At 40.6% G+C, this 19,305-nt stretch overlaps 1 protein-coding gene across 1 annotated transcript in view; it reads right to left on the bottom strand.

Annotated features, from left to right (window-relative positions):
• Positions 1 to 19,305, bottom strand: part of PHEX (phosphate regulating endopeptidase homolog, X-linked) — a 106,484-nt gene that overhangs the window by 59,268 nt on the left and 27,911 nt on the right. Inside the window, exons 7-11 of the mRNA XM_014960422.1 lie at positions 15,005 to 15,121; positions 11,307 to 11,390; positions 10,851 to 10,996; positions 4,242 to 4,335; positions 606 to 734 (exon numbers count right to left, since the gene is read on the bottom strand). Coding sequence (XP_014815908.1) covers positions 606 to 734; positions 4,242 to 4,335; positions 10,851 to 10,996; positions 11,307 to 11,390; positions 15,005 to 15,121 — 570 coding nt within the window. The remainder of the gene's footprint in view (positions 1 to 605; positions 735 to 4,241; positions 4,336 to 10,850; positions 10,997 to 11,306; positions 11,391 to 15,004; positions 15,122 to 19,305) is intronic.

Genomic DNA, 19,305 nt, shown 5'->3' with positions numbered 1-19,305 from the left:
AATAAGGATGAACATCCAGCTAAAAGCTATTCTCTGGACTCAGCAGCATGGAAGAATACCTTCCTTCACTGTTGAGCAAAAAATATTCATCACAAATATAAACTCTCACTATGTGGCTCTAAGACTCCTTTAATTTGGGCCAGACATCAGTTACATTTCTCTTGCTTAGGCTACAGAGGTGACAGAGTCATCTTTAAAAGGGTAGCCTTGAAACAAAGAGATCTTGACCAGCTTTTTAACTCGTCAGTAAAAACTTTACTATAAAAAGTTACACTAGACAGACTAAACCACTTCTCATCAATACCCTTCACTCTGTTCCTGCACAGCCTGGCTGTCGTTATTTACACAAATTAGCCTGGTTTTGATCTGGTTACATATTTGTCTGAAGGGCTGCATACGGAAGGGGTGGACAGTGCCCAGATGGACAGAAAGGTGACATTTCTTTGAATATGTTCCATTTTCTCCTTTTTTTTTTTTTTTTTAATTCAATTAAAGTATTTTTAAGAATCTTGTCTCTTTTTAAACTTTGGTCTAACGTCAGAGGCAATTTCTGAGGAGGAAGCCAGTCATTTAAAGGTTCTAGACAGAGATCTCAGAGGACTCACCATTTCTTTCTTGTCTTCTTGAAAATGGGCCTTCACAAACATCTTACCCACAACGTAAGGGAGTGCACTTTCGACAAGGTCCACACATTTATCCCACTGAGGCAGCAATGAAGTGGTTCCGTGGATCACCTGTCGGCAGGTACACATAGTAGGTCACAACATCGTACTGTTTAAGAAGAACAGGTCTGCATCCACATACGGCATAGTCTAAAGCACATTTGTTACATAGCTACCAAAAGGAAACAGTAATGATACTCTACAGTTACTTCTGTTTTCATCAAGTGCTAAGTAATAGTCAAGAACGGTCAACGTACCAATGAACAAGTCAAGCAGAGTTCAAGCACATTGCTGCCTTGTTTCTCACAGGAAGAATGTTGCTACTGTGGACACTTACTCAGCTAACATTACATTTTCTTGTCGAAGTGGAAGTTCATTTTTTAAAAAAGCACACACAACAGAATAAGAGATGGGTCCATGTAAGCAATAACAGTGTTGATTTGAGAAACTTTTGTTGTTTTCAAGGTCCAAAGAGTTCCCTTTCCCCTTAAGGAACTTAAGCTTTTTCACAGAGAACAAGTAAAATCCTAGTGCAGTAGTTAACACCTGGTGACTGTGTAAAAGCAAAGTACAGTCAACACTGGACCAGGTCAGGTGGGATAGGATTTTGGCCTCTTAGAGATTACACACGTCTCTGAAACACTGATCTAGCAGTTTCTGAGCCTCTACTTTTTCCCAGTCTTTTCCTCCTTTGAGCCTAAGATTAAAGCTCTAGCAAAACTGCAGGGTTTGGATTTGTTGTTTTCCAACAGCAAAAGATTTCATTGGAAAATTCCAGAGTAGCTTAACCCTCAGCTATTGAAGGTCAGATATTTTGGTAGTTCAAAGATTGATTTTCTCCATCATATTGTCTGTAATTAAGCTTAATCAATGACTCATACTTAAATACACCAGTGAATTGCATTTTCAAACACTTTTTATTAATACTGTATGTGCACTAATAGATTTTCAATGACAGAGGGAACATTGCTTCTATAAGAAAACCACATTAGGCAAACTAATACATAATAAAGTAACAGTATGCTTCTTTTCCAAATTCTTCAAAACTTCCAACAGTATTAAAAAAAAAAAAAGAAAAACAAATTAAAAAAAAAAAGAAAATAAGAGGAAAAAGACAAGAAAATTTCTCTCCAGGACACCCAAGCAAACCCCAATGGAGCTTTTTTCTGATGCAGAGGAAGAAGGGGAGTCATGACATTAGTCATCAGAGCTTGAAATTCCTTCTGAAAGCTCTGACTACACATCAGCCACAAAAAAGAGTCAGGAGACAGAGCTGGCTTTTAGACTGTGACATATTATTATTACAACATAATAATTACCGTTATTTTGAGGGAGGTTTGACTGTAAGGAGGACAGAAAGGCAGCACAGGCTGTGAGACCAATAAAAATAGAGCTGAGGGGAATAGATTATATCTCACAGCTGGTTTATTGATATTTATGTTACAACAGCCAACTAGAACGCCCTCAAAATGGTCCTCCTAATATTAATGTACCATTCTAAAACACAATAGTCTAGGTAGTAACAGTGACTATAAATAGCACGTTTCAAGCCCTCCCAGTCAATTCAGAGCTCCACAACACAATTAATGGATCTCTTCCCCAGGTGTCACTGCATATTTGCAACGACTTAAAGCACCACTGCAGAGGAGCCGCTGATAGTTGCTGATGTGGTGATCAAAGTGCTTTCTCTAGAGTCAGCAGGTTTGTCCTATTTCCCAACCTGAAGTTTTTTGAAGTTTCATTGTGTCTTTTTACCTCTCTTTGCAAAGAGTTTCAGTGCCTTGATGCCAAGATTTCTATATGTTAGATGTAGAAGTCACCAATAGAAAATGAGAACCTGATTCATCTCATGGTCATGTCTTTTTAGGAGTCATTGAATGTTTTCTTCGCTTACCTGGCAAGAGGCTGATGGGTCCTTTTTATGATCCCAGAGGACCTGTGTGTCTGTAGTCCTCCAGCCTCCGACTGGACAAATCTGTTCCACAAAGCCTTTGCCCTGTACTCCATTTCTCATGTCCTTTCTGCTGACTCATGAAGTCTGTTCCCCTGAGCTGTTTACTGTGCTTAGCTTTAGCTCTTAACTATTAGCTGTTGCTGTTTACTGCACTTGACTAACTCTCCAGCTCCAGGTCCCAGGGGCAGATAATGAGAATGAGCTGCTGACTCACTACCCTTACTGTGCTTTTCTTAAGTTTTCACAGCCACTTAAATGAAACCCTTGATGACATTGTTAATAAGCACTGAATAAATTGAATTAGATTTCTCCTTAAGCTTGTGGAGAAAGTGACCAGAGAAGTGACAGCAGCTAGTTAACATATCAAAATGTACGGTATCCAAAGCTTAAAGATTCTTTCCAGAGTTTTTTCTGGCCATAATATAACTCAATATAATTCATCATTATGCTGCAGAATGGCTGATGGGCAGCATCAATCTGTTTTACCTGGCTAGCAAGAAATATCCCAGGAGGGAACACACTTGCAAACTTGTTGCTGTGGTTCTGACAGCCAGTTTCTCACAGTTTTGCATGAAGAAAATGGCATCTTTAACAAGCCTGATTTGAATATAACTTCAGAATTACAAGAGACTGCCTTTCCTGTGTAGTTTCCATCAAGCTACTAGGGTTTATTTTTAGGTATGTGATCAACTTGGAACTATTCCAGTACTACTCAAGGAAAGACATTATGGGTGCTTCAATTAGCAATCTGCATGCCTCATCAGGGAGGACAAAGCACCCTGTACCACACCACTGGCAGCATCATGCCAGCCTCCTGTTGTCATGGTGTCACCAAGCAGCTAATTTTCATAATGACAAACAAAAAGTTCACCACCTAAACTGAAGTAGCTTGGAAACAAGACAAAGCGCCTTTCACTTTGTTTCATCCTTGGTTTACTTAAAGAGCTCTCACGCTGCCAGCAGAATTATCAGGATAGCTTTCTATTCAGGGTTCACTTAATCAAATATATATGTTTTACATAAATGCCCATATTAATAGGTGATTAGCTGGGCTCTCATAGCCTGGGACAGTGACTAATGTCTTCTGGGGCTTCTGCAAACCCAATCTGGAAGGCACCTGATCTGCTTCTCTGTGGAAAAGGTGGGTGTATGGATGTGCCAGAGCTCATGTAAAGCTGGCACTAAAGCATGAAAGGGACTTGAGCAAGATTAAAAAAGCTTAAATCTTAGACTTCTGTTTTACCAGAGCTATATTAATGCATGAGTAAACAGTATTTTTTTTCAAAAGCTTAGATTTTGGCCAAACAGGTTTGGCCTGCAGCAATAGCACAGGTCACAGACCTGGCACATAACTCAAAAAATTCCAGCTTTCAATTTTCTGCATAAGACTAGGGTTTTTAAAGCAAGGTCTCAAAAACTCATTAACATAATCTAAAAGACACTTTTCCTTAGTGTCGTCTACAAGAATATGTATGTCTAACGAAAGAAAGTTTATTCAATAAATTTATCCAGCATGGAAAACATTTCATGTTTTGCAAAGGTATAAGCAACTATAAGGGAAGTCAATAGTGTCAACACTAGTACCATAGTAAATACTATAAAATGCTGTAAAAACTCTAACTCACCCGAGAAAATTCCAGCCACCGATACTGAAAACGTCTACTGAGGTTAAATAACCTTGAATAAACCATCCTCCACACCAGATAATTGGCAAGAGTCCTGTTAAATCAGACATATTTTTATCAGACATCTAAACACATATCATGTACCACAAAGCACTCACAGAAATATCTCTACAACCATTTCAATGGAATGGTGGAAATTTCACCTTGAAAATTAATGAGTGATGACCAAATTGATAAATCCCTATTACACAGCAGAATCTGTATGATTGCAGCCAGTTAATATGTAATTGCTCCATGATAACCGTCTTCTAGGGGATATTTATAAGAAGTCTATCTCCTAGTATGTCATTTTCAGGTAATGCTTTTTTCAAAAGGCAGTTTTCATTTTCCATAGAAGTTGCAAGAACTGTCATAATAATAATTGCATAAAAGTTATATTCGGAGACAAGAAAATATCCGATTTCTCTTTTGTAAATCAAAGTGAATGTTATCTCTTGTCATTAGTAGGGCACATAAATCATAGCTATGAAACAGAACAGATAACAGTCCATCCCATAATATACTATCCTTATCACATACTTGTATCTTTCATTAGAAGATATCAATATGCTTTTAAAAGTTTTTACTACCCACAGAGTTCTTAAGGTATTACCACTCTTATTTTGCAGATGGATAATTGAAATACCAAAAAAAGATAAGTCTCAGTAACAAGTATCTCCTAAGAACTGAGGCCAAGCGATCCAGGAAGCACTTGTTTAAAATTCCCAGGAGACCTGACATCCATGCCCCTTTTCTAAAACTTCAAGCACTTGACTGGAGGATTTATCCAGTCTAGATTGAGCTCTCTACATCCTCAGCAGTGGCTGTGTGAGGTAAAGGTGTATTGTGAAATACACAATTCAGCTTCAAACAGTTGCAAAACAAGACCAATAACGGCCTACATGTATTATTCTAATCTTGTCTTGTACATGACATTTTTCAAGGATAGTTATTGTTCTAAAGCTATGGATATCCAAATGGTCTTTGTTCTACACTGGGATATACATAACATTTTGGGCAGGCCATAGGCTTCTCCACAGGGAGGAAAATTGCTCCTTTGCAATAGAAGATGCTGTTATGGACCATCTGAACAACTCCCACTTCTATAAAAATCCCATTTCTACAATCTCCTGTTGCCATAGGCGTGGAGCAACATAGCTGTTGCTACAGTGCCACTCCATTAGCTTCATTCACGAACATGTCCCATACTGTCCCCTCCTCTGAATCATTCCAGGTTACAAACACACTTTGTGGGCATGTTGTTTTCACAACAGCATTCACCTGAGCCATAATTTGAGTTTTGCCTTTAACCAAGCCCTAGCCCACCCACACTAAGCCTCCAGCTCAATATAAATTGTTGCTGGAATCTTGCCCTCTTGCTCACTCAGCCGGGAGGTGATAATGAGGTGAGAATGCAGAGGTTTAAGTGAAGCTATAGCTACATATTGTCTATTGGTGACTAAGCACACAATTGTAGAATCATAGAATGGTTAGAGTTGGAAGGGACCTTAGAGATCATCTAGTTCCAACCCCCCCCGGCCATGGGCAAGGACACCTTCCACTAGACCAGGTTTCTCAAAACCCCATGATAAACCAGTAACTCCAGCAGCGTGCACACATTCAAGTGGGAACTTCACCAAGGGCAGATGGGCAGCTGTGCACTCTCCAGGGGCTGGCTGAAACATGCACTGGGGACCAGTTTGGACAGGCACAGTGGTCGGTGGCCAGGGAAGGCAGGCACATTGCAGTGCCACTGGATTTGGCTGGCCCTGCAGGCTGCTCCTGCTGAACTGAAGCTAGCACACTTGTGCGTACCCACATGAACCTGCACAGGAGTTGTGCAGCCATGAGAGCCTGGGGAAAGCCCCTTTTACTCATCAGTTAAGTCTGCACAAGTTTACAGGTCAGAAATATGGTCAGCTCACTTCACACAGGAAAATTTAAGGGTGCAATCTCAAGCCAGCTGTCACCTCACAGGTCTGATACTCACTAGTCTTTGTGGTCAGCGGCAACTTCTAGAGGGGAGTAGAGAGTTGCCATGATTTCTAAGTCCTGCCTTTTAGACTCCACCTCATCTCTCACACTGGACATACTCCCTCTTTTAATAAACAGATATATCATATAGTGCACATAAATCCTCACAATAATCATAAAACATAATATGAAAAAGCTTTTTAGCAAAGATAATGAACATTTATAACACAGTACGTGTTCAAAAGCCAAAACCGTTAGCTCCGCTTAGATGAGCAAACCATTTTGAGATAATGCTTAGGGTCATTAAAAATTCATTCCAATCTAAGAAATACCAAAAAAGTACCAATTTTGCACTTAACATATTTCTGACAATGTGGACTTTTCTCACTTGTTGGTAATTGAAGCACCCTAAAACTGCTCAGCTCTTGTTGATTTTGTAAATTATTTTAACTCCATAAGCCTCTCAACTATCTGCCTCAGGTACTTCAGCAGAGCCGAATAGTATCCAAGCTACTGTTCTAACTCCTCTGTGGATCTAAAACAGTATTTATGCGTGTTCTACAGATTAAAAGGTTTAAAGATTTAATTTCGATCAAAATCCTTAGGTAAAAACCTTGGCTAAATAGACCACTATCATAAACCAATTATGTGTTACAATTCAGTACTTAATTGCTGCAAAAAAATCAATTCTCCTTTCTATGTGCTTCTTGTTTTCATACAGCAGTGTTTGTCCTTACATTTGAGTTGGGGAACTTCTGTCAAAATGCTTATGAAAGAAAGATTGAAAGTTGTAAAGGATGAGTCTCAAAAAGGTGACTTATTTGAAGACACCAATATTAACAAGAATTCAAAAATTTTTGTATCAGTAATGAAGGCAGCGGTACCTTTCAGGAAATTTTGCACAATTAATTGAGGTTTGTTTTAATTTGGGAAGGAAAAGAAGGCCAACGCGTCCTAAAACCAAACTATCTGATGAGATTGTAATAATTCCTGATCATAATCACACTAGAATCCACCATGCATATGACGTATAAAACAGCAGGAAGGTTTCACTTCAAAGCCCAGAGGCTGGGGAGGAGGTTCTTTATTTTGCTTTTCAAAACAAAACCAAATCATATTTTATCTGAATTTCTTTACCTACTTTGGGGATGATCATTTTATCCTTTTTGGCTAACTATACAAACTTAAAATCAATTGCTCATCTTCATTCACTTTTGGTTATGAAATGCCTCCAGTGCATATCTTGGGGTGATTTACATCCCAGTTTCACAAATAAGTTCACTGAGGCTCAGAGAGGTTAACCTTTTCACATGGAGCAAAATCCAGTACACAAATAAAACACACAAAATCCTCTCTGCTTTTTTTATGAGAGCAGAGCATTTGTTGTTGTAACCTTTCAGAAGAGTACAGTACATAGTTCCCTATTTTAACTTCAAAATAACTGTTACAGAAAGAAGTGTAGGCTCACTCTTAACCAATATGACCATTATTGTGATACACACTCCCAAAGGAAGTGGTAAAGAGCGTGTTTGCTGGGACAGTTAAAATTATACCAGTGCTTATGAATATCTACTAAGGAACTCTCTACCCTGTCTGTGAATAAAGTAGGTTGCTCATTTTAAATTCTCTGAGTTTGTAATATTTTAATCAACAGACACGGTGGCAATTAAAGAAGATAGATTTAACATGAGATAGATGGACAAATTAATTGACATTTTAAGAAAAAGATCCCTTTCACAAATTTTGAGGTCCATTTGAAAGTTGTATCCAGAATTGATTCATGGATCAAATTATAAGTACTGAAGAATTTCCATCTCTATTGCTAGAGGCACTAGCTCAAGTCAAATTGTTGTAACTCCTCTAATTTTTCGGAGGCAGGCTAAGGCCAGAGAGGAGATCGAGTGCCCCCATCCCTCTCTAAAGAAAATTCCTCTTATGCTGTAGGAATTGCAAAGTACTTGTCTATTAACTGTTCCATACTGCAAAGATGGGGTCAGGTAAGGCAAAGGAAACCAGTTATTCATTCTGACATCTACAAGAATGATAAAGATGCTTCCTTCAACAGCTGCAAATGTCTCCAACATGGACATGATTTACTGTATCCTATTTATGGCTCACACAGAAGCACGAGCACACAGGTAATGGGGAATGGCTATAAGGGGCTCCACACTGTGCCAGCACAGTCCCATCTACCCTCTCACATGGCACAGCTGTATTGGAGCTCTGCCATTATCTCATTTATACCACAGCTACATCTGTGTTTCAACATATAACTCTTCTTCCTGTAATAAACTCCATTAAAAACTAGTTGGTACACTCAAAAATGGAAGGAATCCCTAAAGATTTCTTATGAAGAAGATGTGACTTACTTCAGCACTGAACACCTGACAATGACTTAGGCTAGCTGGCCCAGTGCTGATGGAAACTCCTGCAGGCTAGTTACTCAGCTTCTTGGGCAGCTTGCTACAGAGAGAGCCATACTCCTGGGCTGGACTCACAGCAGTGCACTGGCTTGGGAATTTCAGACAGACCTCCAAAACACATCACTGCAGCTCCACAAAGTAACTTGATTATATGCAGCAGGGTTGACAAATAAACAGCCACCTTATTCTACTAAATTCACTCTACCCTGCCAATGTGCTATTTTCTAGTAACATTGCCATGTGAATGATTTCACAATTCAAAATTGTTTAGAAGGTTCTCCAAGGGAGCAGTTTTCAATATGATGATTGCAAGTCCATATGACTTGTCTCCTCCATCACTGAGAACTGCCTCTGCAGCCAGACTTAATTTTCGCTCCATTCTTCCCTCTACCTGAAATAAACTTCATGGAGTACTTTGCCAGATCACTGGGGGATGAACTACCTTTTTGTGCCATTTTGAATAGTACCCATGCCAACAGGGTGTTCATCTGGGAAGGGGACACACTAGGCATTAGAATAAAAGTATAATTTAGGGATAGAAGGTTTTCATATTTGGAAAGAATATGAACTTGGTGAAAGTACCTGCTTCTTGCAATGACACTGCATCTCCTGAAATGATGAGAAGTTAATTCACATTCTAATCACTGAAATAAATCTAAAATTTTGGAATGCTTTACTAGGAATTTGATTGGTCTAGATATCTACTGTAACAAACCAAGTTCATGTTGTTTGTATTAACTTAACCTTTAAAATATCATACAGAGAATGACAAATGAGACTACCTAAAAGAAAATATCTTTGTTAATCTTTCGGAGTTCACCCTACAGGAAAATGTTAAGGCCTCATTGTTAGGAGTTCACATTAAGATGATTTCTTAATTTTCTCAGGTCAGATAACAAGGTTACTTCTGGAGCAGGCTATGACATTTTAATTAACGAACATTATGGTCTGATAGATAAACATGATCTTGGCTATCACGCAGTGACTGTTTGAATGGACTTTACTTACAAGAATTTAAAGTTTGCTTAGGTGAGTTTATCCCTATTTGCTATTTCTAACATTTTATCTTGCAAGCTTCTTAGGGTAAGATGGAGCACAAAATGCCTAAATCATTATAAGCTATAAGATATGCAGTGTGAATATGCTGGAAACTGGACACTGCTTTTGCCCACCCTCTCTAATCTGTGGGAGTTAGGAGGCTGGTCTCGAGCTTTGCTGAAGAATGGGCATTGCCATTCTTTCTGGTCATTATCCAGCCTCCCTCTGCCATGACACAAAGGCTGGCTTAATTCCTCTTGAATACTCAGATTTCCCTGAATAAGACTTTAATGGAAAAGGTCTCCAGGTTACAAAGCATCTCTTTGAGTTACAAAGCATGGACAGCCCAAACCATTTAGAAGACTGTCTTCAATAGATTGATTGGTGGCACACTAATGATATTTGTTTGATTTTTATAAAGAAAGGATGTTTGATAATCTGTAGGGAGATCAATCATTTTCATTTTTCTTACTGTTTGATCTGTGTGTTACTTTTACAGGTACTGTGAATGAATGTAAGCATTCTGTCACTGGAGACAAGAGGGCAACAAGAGTAATGCTTCTGAATTAGTCTTTTTTTCTGAAATGTAAATTTAGTTGTGGCCACACTATACAATCAGCAAAGAATGATTTTTGGAGACAATATTTTGTCAACAATGTTCAGTAACACACCTCAGTAGAGAGCAAATTATCACAGAAATCACTTAAATGACATCAATAATGATGTTTTGAAATGGGATGTCATCTTCACATACACTTTTTCATCACACTGCCCAAAGCTTTCCTGTGCAAAGCACATCTACTATGTTTAGTAGCTACCTGCATTTTACAACTATGTTCTATAGGTGTAAATGATTTCACAAGATACAAGACCCTATACAAGTAAGAGATGATGAATGCATATGGAAAGAGCAGCTTTACTGCAACCTGCGTTTTCCATAAAAAAAATAAAGGTGTTGAAACTGCAAATTCTCCCGCTACACACAAGCCAGTATCTATATCCTCATTCAGACAAAACCGATCTTTTGCCTAGGGACTCATTTCCAAGAATATCTGAAGCACCTGAAAAACCCATGATAAGCCAAGCATTTGATGTCCCCTCATAAGCGTGTGTGAAACCATCATAGGATCCTTACTTTTTCCTTTCATTTTCTAGTATCCTGAATAGATCTTTGAAGTACTGGGGAACACGGACAATCACATTTTCTGAAGGACCTATATCTTTGAGCTCAGGATAGAGCCTGGTGTCAATCACTTTCTTGATGTATCCCAGCCAGTCAAACTGCAATGACAAAGAGAAAGCTGGTTAAAGCAGATTATGAAGAGAGATGATTTATTAACTAGGTTGCACCTTTGAGACTAATGGTTTCAAAGCTTTACTTATTAAAAATTTAGAAACTATTGCACTTTGTCATTACATGTGTTTTCAAACCTCATTAAAGTTTTAACTCTATTTAAAAGAACATATATTGTAATTGAGTACACACATTCTTAATGACATTCCTTTAACATACTGCTCTGTGCACTAAAGGTAAGTTTAATTATATAGGTCAGACGTTAAAAGAGTGTTTTTACAATTGTCCCCAACCAACCTGTGGAATCATGGCACTAAGCTCTGATATGTTCATTTTATTGTACATCACCTCACTTGTTCGATTTTCGTATGGAATCATGATCTGAGGGGAAAAAAAAAAAGAAAACCAAAACCATCAAAACAAGGATTATTTTGCAGGGACCTGCTTTTACGTCATTACTGTCTATCGTAATCCCAGTGCAGAAATATCTCACCCCCTGCTTTCCAAGCATTCACAGCATTAACTTTCCTTTCTGAGCATGGCATTTAACTAGGAGAAATGGAACACAGTTCATTGTCAGTTTAACTCATTACTGGGGAATTTAATGAGCTGCATGCCTTCTTTGAACACATGAGACCAATTTTAGCTCTGATTATACTAAGGAAATGCATGTTGATTCATAAGAGATAAAAGCACACCTACACCATTAATACTTATTCATCTCATTATGTCAGGTAGAAGCCAACTCCAAACTATACAGTTTAAAAGGTCAGATTTGAGATAGGAATTCTGGAAGCATGTCATCTCTTGAATTTGAAAATGTTCTTCCTATGGCCTGACTCTGTCTGAGAGAAGAGCCAGGTACACACCAGTTTCTCCTCATTTTACCAGCATCCTGATTTCAATAACAGGAAACCTGGGTACATAGGCCAGACAGAAATTAGAGCATTCTCCAACCAGGCCTCTCATCTGGGTGACCAGAGGAGCCAGACCTCAGGATCCTCTGTAGTGTCAAAGTCCAAGGACATAGCAAAAGAAATCCTAAATATAAAGTAAGTCCTCTTATAGCTGACAAAGGACATTCAGATTCCAAGATGGCAGTGTGGTTCATAATAGAAAAACAAGCCAAGTTCAAAATATAGCGCAAAATTTTCTCAGTGTTCAAGAGAAACGAGAATTCCCAATGGCAATTCCAGCCCTGATCTAAGGTAAATCCTGTATAACAGGCTGTAAGCTGTACAGTTTAAGGAGGACAGAGATTGATGCCAGACAAACCAGACAGCTGGCAATTCTCCAACCAAAATTCTCCAGTAAGTGTCTGCGGTTTTACTATTGCTCAAGCCACACAGAAAAAAAAAATTACTTTCTTCTCCCATTCTGCAAATTTCATTTATCTGACAAATCTTTAAACTCTTCTTGAACCCATTTGCTCCTTTCCTCTCAAAACTTTCCATTTTCCTCCAGTAATTCAAACCTAATTGAAATCTTCCTTGGACACAACAAGCTCTCTCAAAGCATGCCGCTCCTTCTTATACCCAAAGTATCCTCCCTTTATTCTTGCTGTCTCTTCCTGAGCACACAAATTCTCCATTATATACATTCACTTGAAATGATTGCAGAGGAACACAGGACACAGTAAAAGTCTAGGTAAGAAATGGGACCATCATCTCCTTTGAGTAAGGTGTTTATATAAATCATTGAGCTCCTTAGGGATTATGCAACAATCCATGTCCCTGGATGCGTGCCTAATATCTGGATATATTTTAGGAGGAAATTAGGTAACCATGAGCAAGTATGACTTGTTGCATAACAGTATGCATTACTGATCCTGAGGGCTGTTTATGTGATCCATGTCATTTTATATAGCAACTTCACCTATAGACTTTGTGGATTAAAGCTCTGTAAGACATTTGTTAAGTAAAGCATTAGAGCTACCAGAAGCAATGCATCTCCTTATCACATCACTGATAAATAGAAGAAACTTTTCCTGTTTTTCAAGCCTACTGGGTCACAATGAAGTATCTGCTTATTAGTCCATCCATTCTAGGTAATTGAAGCTGAATCCTAGGCTTTATTTAGAGGTTTGACATAATTTCTTCTCAGTCAGCAGAGAGTTAGAAACACTGATATACTACTGCTGTGGATGACGCTCAGTTCTGCACACATACACCATTAAAAAGCATCACTGCCTTTCCTGCTGTAGACTACAACAGCAGAACTCAGGGAAAAGTCATCTGCTGCATAACCTGTCCTGTGCAACAGGCTTCTCTGTTAACAGGAGACCCAGCATCTCACAAGAGATGGCTTCTTCGTTGGTGGTATGAAGAAATACTCAGCTCAGCTGGCTGTTCCAAAAATCAATGTCAAGTCTATATCCCTAACTTTTGCTGATTTTCCAAAATTGAGGCTGACTCTTCTCTGTAGCTTTAGAAGAAGCAGAAATGATAGTGGACTTGCAGCTCCCAGGAGCAGGATCCTTGCAGTAGTCATACTGAAACAGGGATACAGGGAAGCAGAAATGCTCCACCCTGCCCCAACCCTGCATAAAGTAAACCCCACAAGGGGGCAAAAATGTCATCAAGTAAATCAGTCAGAACCAAGTAAGAGATTTAAATCTGCTTAGCTTTACTAAATTCAGTTGATTCCCTTCATTAAACTCATGGAGTTTCTCATCCCCTCTCCTAGGGTGCCCCATAAACCCAGTTCAGGAGCTAACTGTGGTGCTACTATAACCACGACCCTCTCACTACTGAGCACCCATATTCCACCTCAGTCTTCCACTGCTTTTAAACTGTTCCTCAAAGAACCAGCCCAGTCTGCTTCTTGAATACTTGGTAATGTATACGCAACATAACAGCACAACAGGAACTCAAATTCTGCCCAGCCTCGAAATTATAGAATCCTAGAGTTGATTGGATCGTTGAGTCCAAACATTAACCTAGCACTGCCAAGTCCACCACTAAATCACATCTTTAAGCACCACATCTACCCGCCTTTTAAATACCTCCAGGGTAATGACAGGGATACCACCACTTCCCTAGGCAGCTTATTCCAATGTTTGATAAACCTTTTGGTGAAGAATTTTTTCGTATTATCCAGTCTAATCCTCCCCTAGCACAACTTGAGGCCATTTCCTCTCATCCTGTCACTTGTCACTTGGGAGAAGAGACTGACCCCCACCTCACTACAACCTCCTTTCAGGTAGTTCTAGAGAGTGATAAGGTCTCCCTTCAACCTCCTTTTCTCCAGGATAAACAACCCCAGTTCCCTTATCCCCTCCTCCTAAGACTTGTCATCCAAGCGACCATCATCAAGCTATAGACAGTCAAAACATTCCCTAACATACAGGGTTACCCCATCACCTGTCCTTCCTTGCCTATCCCTTCTGAAGAGTTTATAGCCATCCATTGCAGCACTCAAGTTGTGAGTGAGTCATCCCACCGTGTTTCTGTGATTGCAACTATATCATAGTTTTCCAACTGCACAATGGTTTCCAGTGCACTGGTGTAGATGCACTTCAATTGGCATTTTTTGGGGGAGAAGCTCTAATTCCTATATGACCATTCTCAGGTGCTTCCATGGTTTCTAACGCATCAATAATCCTTCTGTCTTTGCTGCTGCATGGATCTCCATCCCCTATCTCCACTGAGATGTCAGTCTGAAGGACCTCTCTAGCACACCATCCCTCAAACATTGCCACCCCCAGGCTTATCTCTAGTGAGCCTCATTGACATATCAACAATTTAAAGAACCAAGAGCATTTGGCTAAGGGTTGGGTTGTTGTTTTTTTTTTCCCTTGAGAATAAAATAATAAGTTTAACAATTAACTAAGTGAAGAATATTGTTCATCCTTTCTTTATCAGGTTCTGCTACTTTCCTTCTACTTCCAAAACCCACTATTGCTAAGGTTGTTGATATAATGCCTTTCCATTTTGAAAAAGGATTGCACTTTTAAAAAAAAAAAACTAGCTTCAATCCCACATTAGATTACCTACCTCAGCTATTTTAACTTCCAGTCTTAGAACTGACTTCATATCAGATTCAGCTCGTGAAGCGTTTGCACCCAGAAGCACTGCTGTATCAACCATGAATTGCAAAAAGGCATCTCGGTACTGTAAAGAAACAAAGAGTGAAATAACCACTGGTTTTGCTCTCGAGCACAGCTGTAGCAGTAGACCAGAAATGCCCAGCTGTAGCATGGAGTATAACACTTTGTACTTTCATGCCCTAGCAACCAAAGTTGTGCTTTCCTTACCTTGGATGTCTGCTGTTATCAAGGAAAAAAGAAGAAATAACATTCTAAACATACTGTGCATGACAGAGAGAGATAGCTGCTGTAGTTCATGGAGTAAAAATCTCAGGGAACACAAATGACACTTCTGGATTAGACTGACAACATTTACAGCTCTTACAATGGGATTAGACAAAATGCATGTGTATTGGGTAATTAATTGGGTAATTATTGAGATAATTTGCTCTACAGCAGCCCTCAAGGTGCTGTGCTTTGCATTGGTAGCTAGAACGCTGTTAGTATCACACTAGTGTTTTTGCTACTGCTGAGCAGGGCTTGCACACCATCAAGACTGTCTCTCCAACATTACCCCCCTTACCAGCAGGCTGGGGGTGGGCAAGATCTTAGGAGGGCACAAAGCCAGGACAGCTGACTCAAACTGTCCAAAGGGATATTCCATACCATATGACCTCTGCTTAACAATAAAAGCTAAGAGAAAGGAGAAGGAAGAGGGGGCGTTCATTATAATAAAAGCTAAGAGAAAGGAGGAGGAAGAGGGGGCGTTCATTACTTATGTTTGTCTTCCACAGCAACTGCTATGCGTACTGAAGTCCTGCTTCCTGTGAAGTGGCTGGACATTGCCTGCTGACGGGAAGTAGGGAATAAATCTTTTGTTTTCCTTTGCTTCCACGCATGGCCTGCGCTTTTACTTTATTAAACTACCCTTATCTTGACCCACAAAGTATTTTCCAACTTATTTCCTCCCCACCACTCCCCATACTGCTGAGGAGGGGCATGACAGAGCAGCTTGGTGGGCACCTGGTGTCCCATCAAGGTCAACCCACCACAGTATGAGTGTACACCAATATTTTACACCAACTAATCAACGTGGGACTGAAGAAGTATTTGTATACAAGTGCAAGCTTAGTGGCAGAGAAGATAAGGAGATGAAGGGATGCTCCACTGAGCTCTCTCCTCTATTCCTGCCATGGCACTGCGACATATGTACCTGCTAGAGTGCTCTGCTCTTCCCAGGCTATCCTAATAAAGCACGTTTTAGTCTCAGTGTGTATACACAACTAGTAGGGAAACACATTGTATGTAATGATACTGTAGTGATTTCTGTGCTACCTCCCCCTCAGCATAATCTTTCAGAGATCTTGGAGGGATCAGATTGCCCCTCATCAACCCCAACTGGCCCACAGTCCAACAAAAGCAGAAACATCTCCCAACACATTTCTACCTTTAATCTTCAGTACACACAATTCTTTGTATCCTGGCATCATCTAGTCTGATAAATGTGGTTAAAAAAGCTCTCAGGGAACTCAAAAGGGAAGGAAAACTGTAAAAAAATATTCAGTAAAATTAACTTGTCTCCATTGACAACCCTAGGGCTTGTTTTCTTTGAGCTTTGGGCTGCATGTGCTGGATACTGCCCACAGGCCTTCATTGAGTGAGGTCACACCACAGGACATGTTCTCAGGCACCACTGGTGTAACTGTTTCTTTATTATTGGACTCTTGGCCCCAGAGGGTGCTTCATAAGGAAGGATGCAGCTCTGCAAGCCTCAGACTGCAGGGGGTGCCTGAGGCCTCTCCCTGAGGCTGGGGCTCATGGTCTTCTAGCATGCAGATGAGCTGCACTGCCAAGTGAAAAAGCTTGAGAGGTCAGCAGGTCACACAGCCTCAAGGGAGATGAGAAAGATAACCAGACCTCCTCTGAGACCCTGCAGCTTCAAAAGCCTACACCTTCAAGAGCAGGAAGAGCCTGTGCCTAGGAAGCTGCAAAGTGGAAACTCCCATCACAATGAAGGCTGGAAGCCCACTGTTCATGTAGCTGATGAGAACATAGGAGCCCTATCAATTGGAGTGCTGTAGATGAGCCTGAGCCCCCCAGGACCAACAGAAGGAAGAAGTAAGTGACAGTGGTAAGAGACTCAGTGCTGCAGGGGATGGAGGCCCCCATCTGCCAACCTGATTTGTCATCTAGGGATGTTTGCTGCTTGCTGGAGGTCTCACATTCAGGATGTTGAGCTGGATGTTATCCAGCCCTCTGACTACAATCCCCTGCTGCTCTTCCCAGTGGCACCAGTGCTATTGCCAGGGGTGACCTGGGAAATATCAAGCATGACTAAAAGTTATGGGGACAGAGGTTGAGGGCTTGGGGCCCATGTGATGTTCTCCTTGATCCTGCTGGTGAGGGGCAAGGGCTTGAGGAGGACATGATAGATCTTGCTGGTTAACATCTGGTTGCACAGCTGCCATCATCAGCAGAGATTTGGTTTCTGCGATGATGGGACCCTCTTTGAGAATTTGCAGTTGCTTGGAAGAGATCCATAAACAGGGCAAGAGTATCTGTTCCAATAGGCTGGTCAATGCGGTAAGGAGAACTTTAAACCAGAAACAATGGGGGACGGAGTGATTCCTCAAGAAACAATTAAAGAAGGTGCAGACAGGGTAGACAAACCATGGGCCTGGAGTGATGGGAAGAGGGGACATAACAAACAACAAAACAGATCTGAAATGGAACCCCTTTGAGGGAACGTATGTAAAGAAGGAAGTCCCTGTGGGACAGCCTTATAAAGAAAGCTCTCAAGGCCGTACTGAAGAATTAGCAAGACTGGGTATCCTTTGGAAATACCTTTACACTAAAGCACATAGTATGGGGAGCAAACAGGAAGAGAAAGAAGTCTGTGTGGAGTTACAGGGCTATGACCTCTCTGGAATCACAGAAACATAGTGGGATAACTTGCACAATTGAAGTCCTGCAATGGATGGATACAGGATTTTTAGGAAGCACAGGCAGGGGAGGTGAGGACAGGGAGTTGTCCTTTATACAAGACACCAGTGTGAATGCATGAAGTTCTACATGAATTCCTCCAAGTTCAAGAAAGTTCCATTCTAACAAGTAGGAAATCAAGCACAGGTGGTAGGAGGCCTGCATGGGTGTACAAGGAACTCCTAACTAAACTCAAACATAAGAAGGAAGTGTATAAGATGTAGAAGCACAGACAGATTACCCAGGAGTATAGAGTTGCTGACAAATCTTGCAGGATAGGAAAGTCAAGGCCAACCTGACATTGAATCTGGCAAGGGATGTGAAGACCAACAAGACTCTACAAATACATAACAGCAAAAAAGGAAGATGAGTGAGAACATGGATCTGCTGCTAAATGGAACAGAGTGACAAAAGACACTGAAAAGGCCAAGACACTCAAAGCCAACTTTGCTGTAGTCTTTACTGACATGAATGGCCTTCAGGAATCCTAGGCTCCTGAGACCAGAGGAGAAGTCTGGAGCAAGGAGGGTCTATCCTGAGTGAAAGAGAATTTTTAAGAGATTAGGGAGTAAAGTAGACACAGGTAAATCCAGGGGGTCTGATAGGTTGCACTCCTAAGTGCTGAGGGAGCTGGCTAATATAATTGCAAGTCCACTTTGGATAATATTTGGAAGGTCATAGCTATTGGGAGAGGTTTCTAAAGGCTGGAAGATATCAAGTATCACCCCTATCTTCAAGGAATGCAAGAAGAAAGATGCAGGGGACTACCAGCTGGTCAGCCTCGTATCAATTCCTGAGGTGGTGATGGAGAAACTCTGCCCAGAAGCTATTACCAAACACATGAAAGACAAGGTGATCAGGAGTGGTGACCATTTATTTGTGCTTAACCAGCCTGATAACCTCCTACAATTACATTAATATCTTGACAGATGAGGGAAGAGCAGATGTGGCTGTTCACCAAGTTGAAAAAGTACAGGTTAGAGAAGTGCACAGTGAGGTGGACTGAAAATGAGCTGAGTGACCAGGTCCAGAGGGTTGTGATCAGGAGCACAAAGTCCAGTTGGAGGCCAATCACTTGTAGTATACTGCAAAGGTCAACCCTGCCTGAGCAGAGGGGCTGGACAAGAGGAACTCCAGAGGCCCCTTCCAAAGGGAAAGAAAAGCAGGGGGGACCCCAAATCTTTCAAAAATCTTCATTTCAGAAACTTCGCAAGAGTGTTTGTGGTAGTGGTGGTGTTTTCTAACAGAAGATAGCAGAAAACAAAATCCAAACCCAAACAAACCACA

Source organism: Calidris pugnax, unplaced genomic scaffold (genome assembly GCF_001431845.1).
Source record: "Calidris pugnax isolate Ruff unplaced genomic scaffold, ASM143184v1 scaffold188, whole genome shotgun sequence".
NCBI classification, from domain to species: Eukaryota; Metazoa; Chordata; class Aves; order Charadriiformes; family Scolopacidae; genus Calidris; species Calidris pugnax.
The sequence above is the reverse complement of the archived record's forward strand: the minus strand, read 5'-3'. Positions and strand labels throughout refer to the sequence as shown.